Below are 24,390 nucleotides of genomic sequence, written 5' to 3'. Positions count from 1 at the left end.
TGTTACTTCCACTAGCTCTCAGTGGAATACTGGAATTAGAGGGCTGTACTACAAAGAAAATGTGACTTAGCCAGACTTACTTTGTGTAGACTGGCTCACCAAAATAGTGCTGCTTATCATCTTTCTCTGTTAACCGGGCTTTTCTCACCAGCCTTCCATAAACGGGGCGTTTGACGTGTCATTTGACTCTTCTTCTGCACAAAATGGAACGATTAGATCGGTCAAGTAGAAGGTTGTTATAAAGCAGAGCTATGAGGGATTTAAAAAATCCATTTCAGTAAAATGTGCTGTTAGACAGGAGTGGAATGCTGGCAGAAAACTGTTAATGATTAATCTTGTAATTTAATATATTTATTTTGCCACTCAGTGCTTTCAGTGCAGCTGCTTGTTTCTAATGTGACAGCTGCACATTAGAGTTCTGAAACTTTAAACCTCATCCATTTAAACATGACATCAAGAAACGCTTTTAGATCCAGCACTGTCCCACTATGAAGGATGCGTGGAAATGACTTGAGCTTTCTGCCAACTCAAAGTGAAAGGAATGGTTCTGATTGAATATTCTCTGTGGTAAATACCAATACAGTAATCAATGTTCTAATCTGATAGCCAATCAGAACCAAGCATTAAAACATACTTTTCTGAACAGAATACATGTAGGTTCCCATGGCAATGTGGTGTGTACATTTAGAGCTGTTATTACTCGGGCTGTCAGAATCATGCGTTAATGTGGATTAATCCATCATCGTGATTAATCTAATTTTGAAATTTAACGCAATGAACCCATCTGCAGCACGGAATGACTCCCTGAAATGTCTCTGGCATCGCATTTGGGGAAGTTTGTCCAAGTAGGTATATTCCCATCTTTCTTGAGTCTGGTTGCGCATGCACAATGAAGTGCCATCAATATAGATTAAAAATTGATATTAATGGTACAAATGAATATAAATTATATTTAATCAGGATTAATCGAAATCCACAGCAACCCTGTGATTGATCTGATTGCAAACAATTCCATGTTTTCCATGAAAACTCACACTTTTATCCATGTGCTAACATAACTGCACAAGGGTTTTCTAACCATCAATGAGCCTTTCAGCACCATCAGCTAACACAATGTAGCATTAGAACACAGGAGTGATGGTTGCTGGAAATGTTCCTCTGTACCCCTATGGAGATATTCCAGTAAAATCAGCTGTTTCCAGCTAGAACAGTCATTTACCACATTAACAATGTTTACACTGTATTTATTATTCATTTAATGTTATCTTCATTGAACAAAAAAGTTTTTGTTTCAAAAATAAGGACATTTCTAAGTGACTCCAAACTTTGAATGGAAGCTATACGTGCTTTGCTCAGTGGGATTACTGCTGTACGGCTCAACACACCTGCTCCTAAAACACTGCTTTCAAGTGCTATTAGCTGTCAAAATCTCTACAGTGTCACTTTAATGTATTGTCATTCTCAGCTTGTGTTGTGGATGTGAAAACGAATCATATCTCATTATGACATCAGCATTTTCTCATGCGACCATCTGTAAGGGATCACTGTGTATGTCTTTAAAAAGCCTAGGAACATCTGAATACTTTACTCACATTGTGAATCAGTATTGCCTCTTTATGACAGAGTGTTCTCTTCTTCCCTTCTACACAGTGTGCAGACCACAAAGTAGAAGCTCTGTGTGAGGCCCTCCAGGCCACCGTACAGCAGTGGCGGGGTCGCTTTCCCACCCCGCTGCCTCTAGAGCTCTACACGTCTTCCAACTTCATCGGTCTCTTCGTGGAGGAGCAGGTGGCCGACGTCCTCAAGCAGTTTGCAGCTGACTTTGCTACAGAGGCTGCCAGGAAAGCAGGTAGGAACTGCAGGCGTTCTGGATGAAAGGTGCACATCATATACCCACGGTGCCCTGGGTGTGGAACGTATTAAAGATCTCAGCTGCATGTCTTCCCATCAGTCTGTCCCATCTTTCACAGCCTGTCATCATCGCTGGATGTTCTGCTGGTTTGGTGGTTGTCAGCATCAGTCCATCACTGTGTGGTGACCAGCTCTGTTTCCCACCAGTGACTGGTCCAGATGGCACTCTTGTTAGGTCATTACAGCGCTCAGTCAATCTGCCACAGTGACTGTTATTAAACACAGGCGAAAATGGGAGTGACTGCCCAACAGTGTTTCAGGCAGCTGAGTGCCAAATCAGATTAGAGCCACGGTGTTAGCGCTAATGCTCTGTCATATTCTGCTTCATGGTGGAAGCACAGATTACAGCGTGTAGAGATTCACAAAGAGTGTAGCTGGTTTCACTCAGATTTCATCTCTAAAGTTTCACGCAGTTTTGCTTTACTGCAAAGTCTTCATGTGAATGTTTTTCACCGTTGTACACATTCAACCAAAAGAGCAGCTGTCTAGATCCGATCATTATCTCATTTTACATCTCCTCTCTCATCCAGAAGTCCATGTGGAGCCTCACAAGAAGCAGCTCCACGTAACTCTGGCCTACAACTTCCCCACCGATCACCTCCCATCACTGGAGAAACTGGCTAAGGGCATCGAAGTCAAGCTGGGCTGTGATTGGTTGGCTGTTCTCTTCTCCCGGGACATTCGTTTCGCTAGCCATGAGGTAGCTAGTATCCATGCTAACAGTTCACGCACACAGTACTACCCAGCAGCATCAAACACCCTGACATGTGATGATTCGTCTCACGTCAGTCAGGAGCTCAGAGACTGACGTTCCTCTGCCTGTCACATCTGCAGACCCTGAGGGTGATGTATCCCTACATGCCACAGAACGAGGACGAGCTGGAGCTGGTCCCTGGGGATTTTGTCTTCATGTCTCCGGTAGATCAGAGTAGCACCAGTGAGGGCTGGGTGTACGGGACCTCGCTGGCCACCGGGCTGTCCGGCCTGCTGCCTGAGAACTATGTCAGCCTGGCCGATGAATCCGACACCTGGGTCTTCCATGGGTGAGCACAGCACCTCACACCTTCAACACCAAAACACATTAAACAGATTAAAGATCATTAACAAGTATTCAACAGTGAACAGGTTATGATACAAACACAAATAAAACAGCCATTTAACACTAAAAGATACTTATAATAAAAGATAGTAAAAGGGTGTAGAGTTTGAAGGTGTCTAAGGATGGATCGTCATGAAATTGAATGTGAATAGTCTTGATTTCAGGGAGAAATTCCTGCTAGTTGTGGTGACTGCTTCTTTGATGTAACCACCAGCATAGAAGGATTAACCTCTCAGCAACAGCAAAAACAAACAAGACATTTTTGTGAAAGACAGTACAGGACGGCTTCCAGAAACCAATCTGTAGCTTAAAACTGAAAAGGTTGAATCATTCACAGGTATGGCCAAAAAAAAAAAAAAAATTTAACAATTAGGATAACTGATTCAGCATTTGAGACATTTCTTGAAATCATGAATGCTAAAAAAAATCTCTGTTATCAGCTTTTTAAATGTGGATATGTCCTAGTTTCAGGCTATAATAAACTGTTGTTCTTAGTTGTCCTTTTTGTTAGATAAGAAAAAACTATTGACTATGCTAATGATAGATATTATCAGAATATTTTCTAGAATTCTAGAATCATACATTAATAGAACTATTAATATTCATAACATTAATATTGCAGATTTGCAGTTGAACAGATTATGCAAACAGATAGCCTAGCCGTGCTAGACCCAGGTCTGAAGACGCAAGGGTCTAGAAACTCTCGACAGTGAGGGAGGCGGGCTAAAGGGTTGTCTATGAAGTCCCTCTGCAGCAATTGGGTAGGTATACAACCAATCAGCGCAACGAATAGGCTGACGTAGTTCCTAGAGCACCGGCGGATTGTGGCTAAGTCCCATTAGCTTCCCAACCAGCGGAGCCAACTGGTATATTAAGGATTTGCCATATCCCGTCGGCATAAGTCCAAATACGTCTTTCTTCTCAATGAAACACTTCAGTGCCGTCCTTTGTTTATCTTTCAAGTTGAATTTTAGCTTCAAATCTTTAAGGGCTGTGGCCAAAGCCGAGTCGAAAGATAACTGTTTATTGTGCGCCGGTTGTTTCTGTCAGAATCGTCGCCCCTCTGTCGTCACTTAGTTACGCCCGCCTTCTGACTCTACACTTCATGGTGATTGGTCCGGCCAGTTTTAGGAGAATCCAGCCTCGAGCCTTATGGAGGGTAACTAGACCCACCCTGGCAGAGAATTAAATTCGTTGCCGTGGGTTGTCTAGCGCGGCTAGGCTAAGCAAACAGATGCGATACGGTTCAAACGTTCAGGGTCATCCAGACAATTCCATGTTCTCCATAAAGACTCTCACTTCTATCCATGTGCTAACATAACTGCACAAGGGTTTTCTAATCATCAATGAGCCTTTCAACACCATTAGCTAACACAATGTAGCATTAGAACACAGGAGTGATGGTTGCTGGAAATGTTCCTCTGTACCCCTATGGAGATATTCCAGTAAAAATCAGCCAGAAAATTACTGCACGTGATTCAACAATTTGTGTACAGTTACATATTCCCCCTGTATATGCCATCTGTAATATAAATTTAAATAGAATCACAAATTGTTACCGTTAGAAAATATGTCTGAAATAAAATGGTCTGTATTTATATAGCACTTTACTATACCTGCAAGGTACCCAAAGCACTTTACATGATACATCACATTCACCCATTCACACACTGATGGCGGAAGCTGCCATGCAAGGCGCTAACCACGACCCCATCAGGAGCAATTTGGGGTTAGGTGTCTTGCTCAGGGACACCTCGAACACGACGGGGCGAGGATCGAACCGGCAACCCTTCGGTTGCAAGACGGCCACTCTACCCACTGAGCCATGCCGCCCCAAAATAAAGTCATCATTATCACTTAAACAACAGCAAAATTATATTATTTCACAGAAATATGTAATCAGTCTACAATATATGCCTCTGATTGTATAGATTTATATGTGAAAATAAAGAAAATTTAAAATAACATTAAAAAAAATCAGCTAGAATAGTCATTAATGTCTGGACTGGATTCATGATTCATTTAATGTTATCTTCACTGAAAAAAACTGCTTTTCTTTCAAAAAAAGGACATTCCTAAGTGACCCAAACTTTTGAACGGTATTATATAACATTATGCTGTTTGGGCCCTGTGATAAACCAGCATTTGTTAAGATGTCAGCATTTGATGATGTACACGAGCAGATGATGGCAGGTCATGAGGATGAACCGCTTTCATCATGGCAAATCTTTCGATATTCAATCAACACCATCATGTATCTTTCAGCGTCATATAAACAGCTCAAAAAGACAAACCCTTCCTTCCTTAGGGTTTTAAAAGCCTTAAATCAGTGACATTACACCTCTACTATTGCAACATTTGGTGATATTTCCTTTAGAACAAACGGTGAATTGTGTAATTGCTGGTAAAAATATTCTGGATGACTCTGTGTACCTGATGCCTGTTCTCCTTGTCCACCACAGCTCCCACTCATTCTTCAGCTGTGGGCCCAGTGATAAAACCAGTAAAGACAGAGGGATGTTTGATGGCCTGCTGGACAGCCGTCGCCCTGACAACACAAGTCCTGGAGACACTCCCACCCTCAGCCTCATCTGCCACCCAATGCAGGTATTCTTGTTTTCATGACTGCTACTTGTTATGTTTTAAGTAGAATGTAACTAGTGTGCTATTATCTGTTCACGTGTTCAGAAAGCCTCATCATTTACTGAAGCCTTTTAATTCCAGCAGGTCCTGCGGATCAGCGGTGGCCACTCTCGGCAGCCCAAGCGAACACTTTTTGTCTGCCGGCACGGTGAGAGGATGGATGTGGTCTTTGGCAAACACTGGCTCTCCCTCTGCTCAGACAGTAAAGGTGAGCACTCAGAAGGCCGTAGCTCACATTAGCTACCCCGGTCACGTCTTCAATCGGCTGGAAAGCATTTTAGAAAGCGTTGCAGGCTCAGACTGAGGGTTTGAAATCCAACGTGCATCAACGTTTATTAACCACCAGCCTGGAATTTCATTTGAAAGGAGAAAGGAAGATTACAGGAATTAAAAAAAGAAAGCCTCTTAGATGACAGTGTGTGTTTTTGTTGCTCTGCAGGCAGATACGTACGCTCCAACCTGAACATGCCTCCCAGCCTGCCTCTGTGGGGCGGACAGAGAGACTACGACATGGATGCTCCTATCACTGTGTTTGGATCCACACAGGCTCGACTAGTAGGTACGTCACCACCGTAGATCTGAACGATGTACAGCACCAGGCCGTGGAGGACGACAGGGGTCTGGAAGTTTGTTAGCATGAAGTGCATTCATACTAACTCTGTGCTGTGATTCCAGGTGAAGCCCTGTTAGAGAGCAACACAGTGATAGACTTCGTGTACTGCTCTCCTTCTCTGCGATGTGTTCAGACCGCACAGAACATCCTGAAAGGTGAGAAGAGTCTCAGTCATCCCTCTCACCGTCCACCAGACAGAAACACTGAGAGGTTCTCAGAGACATTTAAAAGTGTTGTTTGTTATGATCACTTGTGTTTGTGTGAACAGGCCTGCAGCAGGACGGTAAGCTGAAGGTGCGGGTGGAGCCGGGGCTTTTCGAATGGACCAAGTGGGTTTCTGGGAACTCTCTGCCTGCATGGATTCCTCCCACTGACCTGGCTGCTGCCCACTTCAGTGTGGACACCACTTACAGGTGATGCAAACTGTTGTCAGCAAAATGTGCATTGTGTAATTACTCCACCAAGGAACGCAGCAGAGTTATGTGACGATCAGAGTACGTCTGTCTGTCTGTCTGTCTGTCTGTCTGTCTGTTAGCTACATTACTCAAAAAAAAGCAAACAGAATTGGATGAAATTTTTAGGGAAGGTCAGAAATGACACAAGGACCAAGTGATTACGTTTTAGCAGTGATGCAGCTCATAGTCTGGATCCACGGATTTGTGAAAGATTTCTGCATCATTTCCAGATAGCGGCACTGTAACTATGACAACAAGTGAACACTACATCAGCAGTGGTACAAGGAACAATTGATTAAGTTGTGGGGGTGTTTCTGAGTCCCATCAATTCCCGCCGCCTGCTCCATTTTTAGGTCATGTGATTCAGTACCCATACATAACATACACATGCAGAACACACGCCTGTGCTCAGCACAAGGTCATTTTTTTCTTAAACATTTCATTTGTCAGAAATGATTTAAAGACTGAGCAGCCTTGGCAGAGTGCTGATCTCTCTGAGTGTTTTTTTTTTTAATCAAGGTTACTAAACATGAAGTACTGTCTTTTTAAAAATGTAAACCTGCTGTATTTCAGTCATCTGCTGATACGATTAATGTTGTGTTGGTTAACCCTCACAGACCAGCAGATGTTTGCCTGTTTAAGCAACAAAGTCCGAGTGAGAAAAAAATGATCCTGAATAAACATTAAATGTAGTAATAGTTCCAACCTGCATACAGCTGCATACATCTCCATGACTCTTAAGGTTCTCATGAACTCACCATGTTGATATCTACAGGTGTTAATATTCATGCCATATCATTGCACATATATTAGCATTTCTGTGAAATGATATTTTAACATTTCACCAAATGGAAGAGCAGAACTGGAGCTTAGTCATTTCTTCACCCATTTTCACATCCCTGCTTCTTGGATAAATAAGTTTCAAAGTCAAACATTTACACTTCTGCAAGTATATTACTGAGTGGAATGACTCTCTGTTAGGTACTTTCTTCCCCCAATTTCTAAGGCAGCAATCACATCATTGTTCTGATATCACCGGATTTCAGACCGTTTTCTCTCATGGAACACTATTTCCAGCATTTTATGGTGAAATCCATCCGACTCTACCTATAGCTTTGTTTCTGTATGTAACTGTTACTTAGTATAAAGGCTCATAAAACAGTCTGCAAGGATCATCATATCAAATGACGAAAGGTCTGAATAGCCTGGACTGTTCTGAAAACAGCAACAGATGCAGCATGTGTAAGTAGCCCTTATAATGACCAAAATCAGAGCTTAAAGTAAAGGTAATGAAACGACCCTGAAATCAGCAGAGAGCTCACAGAGTTAAAATGATCACCGACTTCACTGAACGGAACGTCGGTGATCCTGATAACTACTTCCCAACTGACCAGCTAAACTGCTGGCCAATGTTCTCTTTACTTTGCCATTTTTAAACATCACATTGTATCCATTTAATGTCAGTATGGTCAGCACTGCATGACTCCTGAATTTGTATATTTGTTTATACACCACCGTTTAAAAGTTTGCGGTCACTTAGAAAGGTCCTTATTTTTCAAAGAAAAGCATTTTTTATCAATGAAGATAACATTAAATGAATGATAAATCCAGTGTAGACATTGTTAATGTGCTAAATGACTGTTCTATCTGGAAACAGCTGATTTTTAATGGAATATCTCCATAGGGGTACAGAGGAACATTTCCAGCAACCATCACTCCTGTGTTCTAATGCTACATTGTGTTAGCTAATGGTGCTGAAAGGCTCATTGATGATCAGAAAACCCTTGTGCATGAGTGTCCAGGTAGCTCATAAACAGGGGCTGTAATCCCTGATGTAGCAGCCTGGGTTTGACCTGGGTTTGACCTGGGTTTGACCTGGGTTTGACCTGGGTTTGGTTCCAGCTTGTGGCCCTTTGCTGCAGGTCTTCCTCCGTTCTTCTTACTTTCCTGTCTGCCTCTAAAACCAATAAAAGGCCAAAAAATAACTTAAAAATGATTAGAAAACTCTTGTGCAGTTATGTTAGCACAGGAATAAAAGTGTGTGTTTTCATGGAAAACATAGAATTGTCTGGATGACCCCAAACTTTTGAACGGTAGTTTATCTATGCAGACACACAGTATATCTTTGTGCAGTGAACAGTTTCCATGCAGTACCTGCAGCTGTGTCTGACTGGTTTATCCCCATCCCTACAGAGATTCTCTTCTCTTTAGCTCTGTTTTACTGAATTATTCAGAGCTTGTATTACTTGTGTTCTGTTAAATTTCATCTCTTCCAGTGAAAACAACTATTTCTAACCTCAGTGCCCCCCCAAGAAATGCCTCCACTTGAAGGCTCTCAACAGAATGTCTAACACCACTGCAGCACAGTGTTCTTATACTGGATTCTAATAACTGCTGTTTGTCTTGATATAGACCTCTGATCCCAGTCAGTAAGCTCACTGTGTCTGAGTCCTACGAGAACTACATGAGCCGGAGCTACCAAGTGACCAAAGATATCCTGTCAGACTGCAAAAACACTGGTGAGAGACACAGCAGCTCGAGCCTTTTTAGGTGAACTTTTTCATTTTAGCTTTACATGCTCGTGTGTTTGCTGATGTTGCATCCTGCCTGGGTTTCCACTGTCCGTAGGAAACAACGTGCTGATTGTAGCCCACGCTTCTTCCTTAGAGGCCTGCACACGCCAGCTGCAGGGCCGCAGCCCACAGAGCGCCAAGGACTTCATCCAAGTTGTCCGAAAGGTCTGTTCACTGCATTTCTTTTTTGATCTGGTCCATCTGTTTATTTTTTTCTTTTATGCCTCCCACTTTTCTATCCATCCATCCGTCATTACTTCCATCTGGTTTCCTGTTGCGGCTGGATGTGCAGAAACATGGGTGTGTGCACTCAAAACTCCACACATGTAGGGAATCCACGTATGGAAATACAACAAGGCAATCGATCTCAAAAGAAGTTGTTTAAAATCTCCCCAAGTCTTTGTTTTTATTCACCTGACTTGTGGATTGCATCTTCAGAAGAGATTAGAGCAACTCTCAGAAACACATTTGGACATGTGAGTATGACAGCTGCAGACGAAACAAGATCATTGTGCATCACCACGTTCTAGGTTTAGATCACTACACAGCAGCCTTTCTAAGACACGGTTTCTTCTATGATTGTAAACATATATCACATTTAATCTCAAACTCCTGCCTCCCCAGTTTGACCTCTAAGCAGACCTTCCAAACACTCTAAACTTCTTTTTTAGATACTGGTTCTTTGCTGGGCTGCTCATTAGGGGAAAGTTTTTTGTATTCGGGTCAGTGAGACTTTTAGAATTTGTCTGTCAATTTATTCTGGAACAACAAAGCCAAACATGCATACAAGAGACTAAATCACAACAAAATACACAGAGGTAAAAAGTGTAATTTGCACAACAGCTTTTTGTAGTTTCAGCAGGTCTATGGTGCCCCCTGCTGGACAACCCTGAAATGAAACACGCCCTGGCACTCGGTTTTTGCAATGATGTGATGGGATTTAGAGTGGAAAATTCATTTCACAATAAAATCAGTTCAGGTTGATTAAAGACAAAAAGCTAAATAATGCGTGTCATTCATTCTTTTTATATAATCAGGCAGGAATCAAAGACAGTTTCCATTTCCTGTGAAGGTTTACAGATGGTCACATTCACTAACATTTTCCAAATTCTGACATTTTTCCAAAACAACATAAAAGAATTCTATTGATGTTCAAGCTCATCACATGAAACCAGGAAGTGCCTTTCCTGGGGCTCGGGGTGATTACAGCCACCACGTACGAGCAAAACAGGGCAACACATGGACTCACATAACTCGTATCCTGTAAATGTGTTTCTTGCAAAACCTTTTTTTTTGCCTGTTGTAGCTTCGTTTATTGCTGTTGCTCACATATAGTTTACCAGCTGAACCTCCCCCAGTCAACCACATACAACCAAGAAGAAAAACAAGCAAGTTAAACATTCCATATTATCGTGACAGTAAAGTGTACAGACAGTGTGAAAATCTAGTTGTTTTTACATGTTAATAAAGAAAGTGTTTGTACACGTTTTTATTAGTTACAATGTGTAGGATTTAGGCTCATCTCTGGATTTAGTTGAAGCTTTAGCACAGGTTTTTACAGGAAATGATAAAATGGGCACACAAAAACAGACTAAGTAGCTTCCATCAGCGTGCCAAGCCGAATAAAATAAGAGACATGAGTGTGTGTCCCATCGGTGTGAGTCTGAGCCTGACTAACCCTATAAAAACCGTCCGGCTCCACCGCTGCCACAGAATATTTACCGCCTGCTTACTGAGGGCATCACATGAAGAAGTCAGCCACTTCCTGCTCACACAAATCAGACAGAGTAACCGTCAAGATTAGGCTCAGTCCATGGCCTGAATTTTCTTTCATCATTTAGACTAAAGTGGAAAATTGAAAGTACGAAAAACAAGTAATTTGTTGTGCTGAACTCAGAAATGAACAGTAAATTAATAAACAGTTTTCAGTTAAATACTAAACGAATGATGGGTACACAAATAAATAATCATTCTTTTATTGGTGTTTTATTTTGGCATCGTTAATGCATATATAAACAGTGATATACACATATATTGTTACACATACGGTTTGTATTTGTCGTTTTCCTGGAGTTGTTTCTGTGCATTTTAAATCTTTCATAACAAAGCAACACATAAATATCTATACATACACGTTAAAAAGTTTGGGGTCATCCAGACAATTGTTTTCCATGAAAACTCACATTTTTATCCATGTGCTAACATAACTGCACAAGGGTTTTCTAACCATCAATGAGCCTTTCAACACCATTAGCTAACACAATGTAGCATTAGAACACAGGAGTGATGGTTGCTGGAAATGTTCCTCTGTACCCCTATGGAGATATTCCATTAAAAATCAGCTGTTTACAGCTAGAACAGTCATTTACCACATTAACAATGTCTACACTGGATTTATCATTCATTTAATTTTATCTTCATTGAAATAAAACTGCTTTTCTTTCAATAATGAGGACATTTCTAGGCGAGCACAAACCTTTGAACCGTGTGTAGTTCTATCTGTGGATCACACATGAGGACAGATGCATGTTTCTTCAGCACTACTGCATTTTGGGAGCAGTATTTGTTGTTGTATTTATCAATGGACCATGTTGTAAATTTTAGAAGCTTTTTTACACCTGAACAGCTGAAATGAGAGTGGTGCTGTCTCTGTCCTCTCTCCAGTCCACTAAGCATGTGTTACTTCCTTGAATTTCTCCTCCACAGACTAACGATGAATTCCTCTGCTTGGTCCTCAGATTCCCTACCTGGGCTTCTGTTGCAGTGAGGAGCAGGGAGACACGGGGGTGTGGCAGCTAGTGGACCCTCCCATCCTCCCCCTCACACATGGACCAAACCACACCTTCGACTGGAGGGAGACACTCCTACAAGAATGACACCGTCTGAGCGCTTCAGCCTGACCATGCTGTGTCCCCGCAGACGGCAGCGACATGTTTCGGACCGCTCCTCCTTCTCCCTTCAAAAAGAAAAAAAAATATTGGGACTTTCCTCTTTTCAGCCTCATTAGCAGCTGGTGGTTTTTCAGAGGCGACTGAAGCTTCCTGCCTAAAGATGAGGAGCTGAGCCCCAGCCAGGGAACGGTGAGGTGAACTGACTGCATCCCTCTGTGAGCAGTTCAGCGATGACTAACAAATGTCCACACTCAAATGTCCTCATGTTACTACTATTTGCAAGCAGATGTTAGTTTGGCTGGGTCCTCAGTGTTCAGCTGGATTGTGCTTAGAGGGTGTCAGTCTCAGGAAATATTGTGAAATTAGCATTAAGATTCTAAGACAAATATTTAATGTTTTACATACACCATGAGAGAGGTGATCAAAAAGTTCTAAGACTGCCCATAAAAATCAGAAACTGTACCTGATTTAGGGCTGCACAGGTGCTTAGTGGTTGTCACTGTCGCCTTGCAGCTAGAAGATCCCTGGTTCACGACCCAGACTGGGATCTTTCTGCATGGAGTTTGTACATGTGTGGGTTTCCTCCAGGTTCTCCAGCTTCCTCCCACAGTCCAAAAACACGCTGAGGTTAATTGGTGATTCTAAACTGTCTGTAGGTGTGAGTGTGATTGTTTGTCTCTGTATGTAGTCCTGTGACAGACTGTTACCTGTCCAGGTGTCTCCTGTCTTCACCATAAGTCAGCTGGGACAGACTCCAGCCCCCAGAGACCCTAATGAGGATTAAGCGGTGTACAGATGATTTAGCTTTGGCTGCCATCCTCATCAGTAGAGTGTCCCTGTGCTGTCACACCACTAACAGCACTCCTGCATCACCTCTAACACTCCATACAAGTCCAACACCAACTCTGATGACTGCTGAATCTCTTAAAATGTGTTAAAACAGCAGCTTTTCAACTTTCAGAATTTCATTTTGGGGAAGACAAATAGGTCACAGGGAGCCAGATCTGTTAGTCAGTGTGACTGTGGCTGAATAAACCACACTGTGACTGGTCACCCTGGACCTCTACACGTCCTCACACCACAGTTTAGGTCATTTGTGCTGAATGGTTTCCTTCAGGACCTCAGACCTATGTGTGTCTGACTCGGGGATAAATTCCTGGCATGCAACCGCATGAACCAAGAAAACAATGAGCATGCTCTAGTTGCACTGCTGAGTACTGTTGTTTCTTCTATCAGCACCAGTACTGATCCTTCACATGAAGACTGGACCATCCAGCCGCTGACAGAACCAGATGTTTGTTCTCTGATCCACTTTACATCCATGAATAAACAATATATGCTACTGTGTATCACAGGTGCTACATGTTGCATGTGCACCACAAACAGTCCCTGAACTTTTTGATCACCACACTCAGTGTAAAACACGGCCCAGCTGTGTTCTGGCTTCCAACACACACTACCGTTCAAAAGTGTGGGGTCACTTAAAAATGTCCTGATTTTTTTCAAAAAGAGCTTTTTTCAATGAAGACAACATTAAATGAATGATAAATCCAGTGTAGACATTGTTAAGGTGGTAGTCTACCCTCATTTATTGAACAACTTATTTTGTTATAATTTCTAAACAATGCAACCATTCAACACAAAACTTGGCACAAAGAAAGATAGACTTAGTAGAAGCATTTTACATTTAGCTAAAGTCTGCCACATTTTATAGTTTCCATAGTAACAGATTTGGAGATACAAAAATCTTGTGGAACAAATATCTTCAGAAGGAAACTAGCTATCAACACCAAATGTATTGTGCTGACTCCTTATGTTATTATGTATGTTTTAAGTAGACAGATTTTTACTTCATCTAATATTTCTGCTCAAATAGAAAAAAGGATTCTTTTCATGGTTATCATTTAAGTATACAAAAATAGGAAAATCTGTCTACTTAAAACACACATAATAACAAAAGGAGTCAGCACAATAAATTTGGTGTTGATAGCTAGTTTCCTTCTGAAGATATTTGTTCCACAAGATTTTTGTATCTCCAAATCTGTTGCTATGGAAACTATAAAATGTGGCAGACTTTAGCTAAATGTAAAATGCTTCTACTAAATCTATCTTTCTTTGTGCCAAGTTTTGTGTTGATTGGTTGCATTGTTTAGAAATTATAACAAAATAAGTTGTTTAATAAATTAGGGTAGACTACCACCTTAATGGAATATCTCCATAAGGGAACAGAGGAACATTTCCAGCAACCATCACTCCTGTGTTCTAATGCTACATTGTGTTAGCTAATGGTGCTGAAAGGCTCATTGATGATTAGAAAACCCTTGTGCAGTTATGTTAGCACATGGATAAAAGTGTGAGTTTTCATGGAAAACATGGAATTGTCTGGATGACCCCAAACTTCTGAACAGAAGGGTACCTCACAACATAAAAGCCTGCTAGCTTAGCTTTGTACAGAGGAAGAACCCCTGTGATGTGATTGAAACACGGCAGTTTTCTTCCACTAATGTTCACCTCTAGTGACACAGTTGTCTCATCATCATTAATTCATCAACACCTGTCTTTCATAGGCTTTTTATTTACCCTTATTTTGTGACCTGCTTTGGAGTTTGTGCTTATTTCACAATATTTACTGAGGCTGTGGAGCAGCTGTAATGACAGTGTAATATCTCCCAGCAGCACTGAATCACAGGGCTTCTAACCAAAATGAATACAGATGGTATTGCTTGTTCTTTAATAAATGACATCTTTTGTCCTGCTTGCCCCCCTTCAGTAGCTGAGGGAAACGTATCAGCTCTGGCTTCAGATCTTCATCAGGGACTCTCCTGATGCTTCCACTGAATGTGTCCCGTCATTGTTCTCTCTGTTTTGGCGCCACATGTAGCACATGAATTACAGCAGCGTCTTCTCCAGCTCATCTGGTGTCTGTAAAAACGGAACAGTCGCGACTATAACAGCACAACCTGCACTATTGACAATCATACAGTAGCTTCTTGATTCTGGTCCAGCAGCAAATCTCGTGCGTTTGTTGTATGTTGTTCAAAGGTTTGGAGTAGCTGTAAATAGTCATGTTTTGAACAGAAGTCTTCCAGTTTTATTTCTATTTATTATTAGTATGAATTTCTTTCAGATGTTAAAAGCAAAAATGTTAAAAGAGGATCGTCAACTTTAACAGCATGCACCAGTTTATGCTCTGTATCTCAGGTGTTGACTGCATTTACCACACACGTATATATGCAGCTTTGAAAACCGTTCATAGATTGAGTGACTGTGATGTCGTGCCTCTTAGTTACAGTGATGTCTCCTGATGTACTGACTGCCCACCTGTAGCTGCAGAAACTCCATCAGTAACCAGAGGAGGAAAGTTTGCTCGGGCACATGTAGCTCGTTGTTTTCAGTCGACAACCTCTCAGTTTGTCTCAGCAGCGGTTTCCAGCCGAAGCTTTTTCCCAGCAGGCGTGGTTGTGGGAAACGTAGAGTCCAGCATGTCTTCTGCAGGGATTTGTTGACTCTGCCAAAGAATGCACTGGATGCTGATCATTTTAATGGAATAGTTTGACACATTTGGGGAAAATATACTTTCGCTTTCTTGCTGAAAGTTACAGTGGTGCTCGAAACTCATTTCAGCGGTTCAAGTGTAAAAAAGCTTCTAAAATTTGGAACATGGCCAATTGGTAAATATACACTGTTGTCCAAAATACAGCAGTGATGATCAAACATGCATCTGTCCTTATGTGTGATCCAGCCAAGAGAGAACTGCACTACTGTTTAAATGCTTGGAGTCACTTAGAAATGTCTTTGTTTTTGAAAGAAAATCTTTTTTTTCCAGTGAAGATAACATTAAATGAATGATAAATCCAGTATAGACATTGTTAATGTGGTAAATGATTATTCTGTGTGGAAACAGCTGATTTTTAATAGAATATCTCCATAGGGGTACAGAGGAACATTTCCAGCAACCATCACTCCTGTGTTCTAATGCTACATTGTGTTAGCTAATGGTGTTGAAAGGCTCATTGATGATTAGAAAACCCTTGTGCAGTTATGCTAGCACATGGATAAAAGTGTGAGTTTTCATGGAAAACATGGAATTGTCTGAGTGACCCCAAACTTTTGAATGGTAGCGTAAATGATGTAAAACATTATCCGATGTTCACACAAGCCCTCAAAGTAGATAAAGAAAGAATACAGGTAAATAAATGTAAATGTAAAATGTATTATAATTAGTCTTTTTTCCACATCAGCTTGTTGGAATTTCAGCCGTTCCACGTATTCATGCAGAAATAGTAAAAATCCTAAATGGTTACAAATTTTCGAGCACCACTGCAGCTCAGACTCATTCCGTCCTCATGTCTGTCTGCTAAACATGACACAAGAGCTAGCAAGCATTTGTCTTAGCTAGGCTAGCCTGGCTCTAAGTTAAAAAATGCCACACTTTAGAGTTTTTCTAATCAACATGTTTAATCTGTACACATGGTCAAAGCTTATTTTTTAGCTTTTCGGTGAGCCAAGCTAGCTGTTCCTCTTGCTTCCCTTCATTAATGCTAAGCTAAGCTAATCCTCTGCTGGCTTTAGCCCACATGAGATTGTAAAAGCTCTTCTAATTCTTGGCAAGAAAGTGAAAATGTGCGCTTCCAAAAGTGTCAGATTACAAATTTAAAGAGCATTCAGAGCACTCCAAGCTACCTTTGCTTTTAATGTTAAGAATAAAAACTATGTAAACATGCCTTTACTTTGTTAACTGCATCATAACTTGAGTTAACCGTAATGGTGTCTTTGATGAAATGAGGCCATTTGGACAACTGTCACTGAGAAGTGTCAGGATCCTCATCTTTAAATTCATTCACAACTAAAACAGCTACTTAGAAAACCCAACAACACGATGCTTGACATGCATCCGGAGTCTGTGTTGTGAAAACAGAGGGCTCAGAACAACCATCTCAGCTGTTTCTTTGTCAGCCGTTACCAGTGATATTGTTGAATCCCGTTAAATCTGGTTGCAAATGCTTTGTTGGCACAGTTTGGGTGGAAAGAAATACACTGCTCTCACAGAAATGTGAAAGGTTTTCTCTATTTAATGAAATGTAATTTTCCTAACAAAGTATTGGAGCATCTTATGTTGGACTAAAGAGTAAACTGTGTGTCTGTAGACAGAGATACATTCATTTGTATCGTGAAACTCCAAAAGAAGAGAGCTTTGTGAAGGAGTCACAGAGGAAGAAGCCATGGTGTTCCACTGTTTGTTATTTATTGTCTGAACATATCACCAAATGTGTACAGCAATTAATTTAAGCTTCCTTCTTTTAAAATCAAAATCTACTTGTTCATTTGTAATTTAAGATGAAGAGTGTGTGTGTATGTGTGTGTTCAGTGTGTTTTAGTTTGATCTCCTTTCTGTTGTTGAGTTATGAAGCACAAAGCTGTCCTTTTCAAACAGCTGTAATATTTTCATATTTGAGAGCTCTGTGGGTGCAGAAAGTAGTGAGGTCAGTCCACGATTTGTGGCGACAGTTTCGTTTGCAGTTTGTTCCCATGAAACGTGAAATTAAAGCATCATTTTCTCCACAGCAATAACATTACAAAACATGCAGTGTGCAAAGTCAGAATTGTCTGTTTGGTTTGCAGCCGTGTTGCAAATGTCGTAAAGGAGCGTAAATCAAATAAAATTCTACATCCTGGTTTGTTGAGTGAGTTATTGTTTAGCAGCATATTTTCAGCAACGTCAGGCCACCTCTGGGACAGACTGAAACGGAGAACTGGAGGATCGCAAATTGTCGTAACATGGAGCTTGTTCTGGCGGCTGAGCTCCGACCTGACAGACAGGAAACTCGGTCACCAAACACTCTGCACCTGGACCCACTGCTCTCTGAGAAATAAAAACAAAAAGAGTCAAAGCAACAGTTTGACGACTTCTGATGGATTTACCTAGCCTAGCCGCGCTAGACCCAGCTCTTAAGACACGAGGGTCTAGGAACGCTGGACAGGGAGGGAGGCGGGCTAAAAGGTTGTCTTTCAAATCACTCTGCAGCAATTGGGTAGGTATACAACCAATCAGTGCAACGAATAGGCTGACGTAGTTCCTAAGAGCTGGATTGTGGCTAAGTCCCATTAGCTTCCCAACCAGCGGAGCCAACTGGTATATTAAGGATTTGCCATATCCCGTCGGCATAAGTCCAAATACGTCTTTCTTCTCAATGAAACACTTCAGTGCCGTCCTTTGTTTATCTTTCAAGTTGAATTTTAGCTTCAAATCTTTAAGGGCTGTGGCCAAAGCCGAGTCGAAAGATAACTGTTCATTGTGCGCCGGTTGTTTCTGTCAGAATCGTCACACCTCTGTCGTCACTCAGTTACGCCCGCCTTCTGACTCTACACTTCATGGTGATTGGTCCGGCCAGTTTTAGGAGAATCCAGCCTCAAGCCTTATGGAGGGTAACTAGACCCACCCTGGCAGAGAATTAAACTCGTTGCCATGGGTTGTCTAGCGCGGCTAGGCTAGGACTTACCAGAATGTTAGACCAATAAAGCTCCACTGAGCACCTAAAAAGAAATGTTTGGGATCAACAACAAAAGAAAAATAACAGTTTGCGGTGAACTTTCTGAGTTGTGAAAACTTCTAATGGAATTACAGTCATCAAATAAAGTTTACATCCAGTTGTAAGGACCACGTACACTACTGGTAGGGATCTTCTTATAAACATTTTGGCCAGGAGTGTGACTGCTTGGATCTGTGGCAGACTGCTGACCTCAGTAAACCAACAGCACCATCTGCTGCTGCATTTATGTTACTATTTTTGTGGCAGAAATGACCATAAACAAGTCTGCTCCATTGTCTTCTTCTTCACCTACTTAGTTTGTTGAAACAACGTTAGCCGATCTTTTTGACTTGTGACTGCACAACTGAGCAATATAAACCCATGACCCCTCATCTGGGATGTGAGTTCCTACTACTTTCAACAAATGTGTTTTTTCCTTCTCATGTTGTTTCCCTTGAAGGATTTTTGGATGCTTTGGTTGGAAAGAATACTGACTGTTTCACAAGGAAAAAAGAATGGAGAAATCCCCTTTTAAAGTCATGTAACTAAAATACTTCTTTTTCCTTTTTTTCTTCTTCATTTTTTCCCCACACAGGTTTATCTTATGAACTTATGCCTTAACACTTCCTCACATTCGCTCCTCTCTGTCCTGCTGTTCCTACAGACATGTAGCAGCGGTTTGCTCTTGGACTTACTTCTTATCATGAACCCATACAGTCAGTGACTGAGCTGTGGTGTTGAGCCTTTAACCCACAGAGATCTATGGTTAAAGAGAAATAGTGATTGTTCCTAACTGCAGTAAATAAATAAAAATGAATATTTCAAAAAAATGGAATGAACAATGAAATTATGTAGCTTTCTACACAATTCTGTCCTTATTCCACTGCCAAGGAACACGGTGCAGTTCTGTGACGATCGGCATACGTTTGTCCTTCTGTTAATCTGTCTGTCTGTCTGTGTGCAACATTCCTGAAAAACAGACTAAAAGATTAGAAAGAAATTTTCAGGAAAGGTCAGAAATGACACAAGGAACACCTCATTAGATTCTGGCAGTGATGTGGCTTATAATCTGGATTCATAGATTTGTTAAAGATTCCATATCACTGCACAGCGTCACTGTAGCTATGACAACAAGTGAACACTACATCAACTGCCTGCTGATGACCACATGATTGTGATTCTACTACAAATCCACCGCTGTGGACTTATCAAGACTTATCCATCAGAAACGATACAAGGAACAAATGTTGAAATTGTGGTGGTGTTTATGAGTCCCATCAATTCCCGCCGCCTGGTACAAATTTAGGTCACGTGATTCAGTATCTGTACATCCATCGGAAATCATACAATGACTGAGCAGCCTTGGCAGAGTACTGTGCTCTCTGAGTACTTTTCTTGTTAAGACATATGAAACAAGTCAAACAACATGATGTAGAAAAAGGCTCGATGTTTAGATATTACTGCTGTCAGTAGGACTTTTAATAAGGGTTCCGATTGAGATGAGCCTCCACTTGGACAGCAGGTGTGCCTGTTCAGGGGCTGAGGGTCATCAGCTGATTGAGTCACACCTGGGATCCAGTGGCTCAAACTACATCAGGGCTCCCTCATTTCTAGCATTGGGCTGTGACAGGAGCTGCTTCCTTTTGGAGCTCCAGCAGCCTGGGTGTGGCACTGGTGTGGTTGGAGCTCTTCAGTGTGACTTTGACTTGGTTTGTACTTCAATAAAACTTTGTTTTTTGGTCACCACTCTATGTTGTCTCTTTGCAGCTTCAGAATTGAGTTGTAACACTATTGTCCACAATACAGCAAACATGGTTTGATGTAAAACTGCTTTTCAGTCATTACTGTATTCACATCCATATATACACCTTCCTGTGGTGCAGTCAGACTCCTCTGATGCCAAACATGGCAGTGCTATGAATGTGAAGGTTAAGTTGATGTTGCTTCACTGCTGGTAGGAGTTGCTGCAGAGAATGTGTTTGACATAACCAACTCCACTCTGTGTTTCCTCGGTTTACCACAAGAGGGTAGCAGCTGCCTCACATTGAACATCACTTGCTCATGTAACTTTCACAGCACAAATCAGCTTTAAAGCCCCAGTACATTTACTTATATGCTGCTCATATGCATAAGCACCATTTATGAATTCCATTTGTTCGGGACGTCAGTGTTGCAGCTGTTCATTATAATCTAAAAGAAGCTGAGACTTGCTTTTAAGCTTATTTCACTCACATCAATTACTTCTTTTCATGATTTCTTTCTAGCTTGTGTACCTTAAATGTACTTGTTCTTGCCCTTCATTCTTGTTCCCTTATTTTCAGTCTATCAATAGACTGAGTGTTTTTAACATAATGTTAGTTGGTTTGTTCATTTATTTTGCTTGTTCAATAACCTATAACAGATGTAGTAGGTATGGTTTCAAACAGTGGATGTGCTATTTTGTGCATGGGTATAGAATTCATTTTCATATTTGGGGTGACAGTAAGTGTGTGGTCTGGGTGTCTTCCTTGGGAAATTCAGAGAGACAAACACTTCATATTCTGCATTCTGGTGAAATTTTATGCACAGCTGGCACCATTTCCACAGCAATTTATGCTGGAGATGTCTTGATTTACAATGGGATAAACATAAAGGAATATACATAGATCTAATGAGGTTTTCTACAGTATATCATAATATCTTATTAAGCCTCCTTAGCCTCCTCATTAGCCTCCTTGCATTAGAAGGCTAATGTGTCACCGGCCCGGCTCGTTAGCGTGCAAGCTAAGCAGTACCGTCTTTCGTCCATAAACTGTATATCAATTAAAACAGTACAGTTTCATGAAATAAATAAATTACAAGAAGTTGGATGTGTTATTTACTTGACCTGTGAGGCGTCACCTGCCCCGGTAGGTCCACCGGGTCCACCCGGCGTCTACTCTTTATAAATGGCGCATGCGCGTTTGGAGCAATCGGTGTTCGATTACCTTCCCCTGTGACCTATGTGACGTCATTCCAGTATTTTTCTACTCGTACCCATAAACTTGAATTCGTCCTCACAGGGAAGACTTCTTAGTCGTAGAAATTAGAGTTGCACTCACAACTTTTAGGTTCATACTCGTAAAAACAATCCTAACCCTTAATTTATCAAACTCATGCATATGACAGCAGAATTTTGTGTACAAGTTTTTTATTAACATACAAATGTTTAACATTACGAATACGAATGGTTAGAATTGTGGATGAATACTTTTGACAGTAATCTTATTCCATAACGGGAGATGTTGAGAGACGAGCCACACAGGTGGTTAGTCCCTTTGTAGGCGTGTGCTGCCCCAGTATGACAAAGTTAGCTAACGACGGCTAACTGGTGTATGAGACGTTAACTGGTGTATATCACTATAATCACTATTATTAAACATTTATTGTTCTCTGCAGAACGAGATCAGATTATTGCTTTACTCCTGCCTGACTCAAAATATGCAGCACTGTTTGTGTAATCACTTTTTAAAATAACACAAGCTTTTCAGTAGGTCTTGGACTTTTTCTTAACAAGCTTTGTACTGTTTTTGAACAAGTTTTAGACAGTTTTTACACAGGTTTTTGGACTCTTTTTGAGAAGGTGTTTGAGAGGTTTTCTCAACAGTTCATGGACATGTTAAGGAAAGTTTCTGTACATGACAGAAATGTAAACATAATGGAGCATGTAGCTACTAAAAAAGAAACTGACTGGACTTTAGTTCATGAAGTGACCATAAATAAGACTCCAAATCACTGCTTGTGTTGCTCTGCATGTGTGAATGCTGCATAAAGATACACCAGTGTGTGTTCAGCTCAGCTGGTTTCCAGTTCCCTGAGTTGATAAAGAATCTTGTCCCTGGCGTCATTCAGCCGTCATGCTCTGATGAAGTGAAAACATTCAGGACTCCTGCAGCCTCAGCAGACTTTATATCCTCCACACTTGAGGATATTTTTAAAAAATACATCTGCATTGTTGTTGTTGTCTGCATTAAAAAAGAGCTTCATCACTGTGACAGTTTCCTCCTAAATTAAACACTGATGTATGTTAAAGTCACTTCCTCTACTCATAGGAGTTTAAGATACTAGAACAGAAGCTGAACTTTTTACCTCTGTGATATTTTTGTCTCTTTGGTTTGATTTGCTGTAAAACATCACAGACTGACTGAAGCAGAAATAACGTGTTGTGATGTTGTCTTTGTTGTTCAGAGCTGACGGCTCCTCCGTTCTGGGTCACCATCCTGATGAACTCCGAGCCCAAATCAAACCGATCAGTCCGACGACCCGCGCTAAGAACCAGACCTACCGTTAAACTAGCAAGATCTGATGTGGAGCTCAGTGTGTCAAATACTATAATAGTAGAAATGCTGCAGCTTTTAACTGATCAGTGTAGGTGTGAATGTAAGCCACAGTCTGTGTTTGAATCTGCTGTCACACAGGGGTTAAAACATTTGCTTCATAAATTCAAAATTATCAATAATTGAGAATAAAAACTGAGCTCACTAGACATGTATCCTGTGTTGAAAGCATCATTTTAAACCATAAACACATTATACAGACTTCAAAGGCAGCTTTTTTTTTAATGCTACTGGGATATAAAAACCTTATCTTGGCTCAGTTTAGCCCTTCTGGACTAGTCGGAGGTCATTAGGCTTCACAAGAGACACTGTCATGGTGCCTCTTTACTGGATAAACCTCCACAATGCTCTCTGCTTGCCTGGCTGCTTCTTCTTCCTCGAAATGAAATTCAAGTTGAAATGTCACCATTTCGGCATAGATTAGGAGTTTCAATTTATGTCACAGGTGTTTTTCAAATGTTGCAGGAGCCCGGGGAGCAGGGTGCACGAGGACATTACTTTGTTTTTTACAGGATAAGGATAAACTTTATTGATCCCACAGTGGGGAAAGTTCACCGTTACAGCAGCTCCAGAGAAAAAGTATAAAGACAGTACAAAAAATAGAGACAGAAAAAAAGAAGACAGGAGAAAAAAGAAGAAAAATTGCTGGTAGCATTGTATACAGATGATTTTTTAAATACCATGTAGAAGACTATATACAGGAGGATGAGTTATCAGATTCGCTGGTGAAAAGGTTTGCGGCTACCACACAGAGAACAAGCAGCAGGACTTTATGTTGCAGTGAAAAATTAGTGTCAAAATGTGACTCAGACTACCTGGATTCCATTAAAATGTTTGCATGTTGTTGGTAAAATTGCAGATATATTCTAACAGAGAATATGTTTTTGTGTTTTTGCTAACAGACAGTTAGATCGTTGCTGCTCTCTCAGATCCATCCGGCCTTCCAGGACGAGCGTTTTATCCCAGAATGCACTGCAGACGGACGCTACAGCCCCGTCCAGTGTCACTCTGCTACCGGCTACTGCTGGTGTGTCCGAGTGGACAGCAGGAGGCCTCTACCGATCACATCTGCACCTCGTTAACCAATTAACTCTCCTGTCTCTGTCCTCTTCCTGTCCTCTCCATGCATCCTTCTACTAATTGGATTTGACCGGTTTGTAAAATGCACAGAAGCGTTTCATCTTAATCATCCAATTTTCCACCAGTTACTGTCGTGTTTCCCAGGTGGGTTCTGCTTTAAACGGAAGACGGAACAAATGAGCATAAAGTGTTCTGTTCTCAGGAGGTTTTATCAGCTGGTGCTCAGAGGGAACTGGAGGA

The 24,390-nt window shown here is 41.2% G+C and overlaps 1 protein-coding gene across 2 annotated transcripts in view; it reads left to right on the top strand.

The window, feature by feature from the left end:
- The window catches only part of LOC110960582 (ubiquitin-associated and SH3 domain-containing protein B-like), a 60,639-nt gene extending 46,828 nt beyond the window's left edge, over positions 1–13,811 (top strand). The window contains exons 4-14 of one of the 2 annotated variants that reach the window (XM_022207867.2): positions 1,651–1,849; positions 2,442–2,611; positions 2,746–2,954; positions 5,473–5,617; positions 5,738–5,861; positions 6,093–6,212; positions 6,329–6,421; positions 6,535–6,679; positions 9,134–9,240; positions 9,350–9,459; positions 12,033–13,811. In XM_022207867.2, the coding sequence (XP_022063559.1) occupies positions 1,651–1,849; positions 2,442–2,611; positions 2,746–2,954; positions 5,473–5,617; positions 5,738–5,861; positions 6,093–6,212; positions 6,329–6,421; positions 6,535–6,679; positions 9,134–9,240; positions 9,350–9,459; positions 12,033–12,170 (1,560 nt within the window). In that variant the 3' untranslated portion in view covers positions 12,171–13,811. Of the gene's footprint in view, positions 1–1,650; positions 1,850–2,441; positions 2,612–2,745; positions 2,955–5,472; positions 5,618–5,734; positions 5,862–6,092; positions 6,213–6,328; positions 6,422–6,534; positions 6,680–9,133; positions 9,241–9,349; positions 9,460–12,032 lie in introns of both variants that reach the window. The other variant, XM_022207866.2, reaches the window with a different exon arrangement.
- Positions 13,812–24,390: the final 10,579 nt, after the last annotated feature.

The sequence above is a fragment of the Acanthochromis polyacanthus genome, chromosome 13 (assembly GCF_021347895.1).
Source record: "Acanthochromis polyacanthus isolate Apoly-LR-REF ecotype Palm Island chromosome 13, KAUST_Apoly_ChrSc, whole genome shotgun sequence".
NCBI lineage: Eukaryota > Metazoa > Chordata > Actinopteri > Pomacentridae > Acanthochromis > Acanthochromis polyacanthus.
Note: the sequence above shows the minus strand (reverse complement) of the source record. Positions and strands in the feature narration are given on the sequence as shown.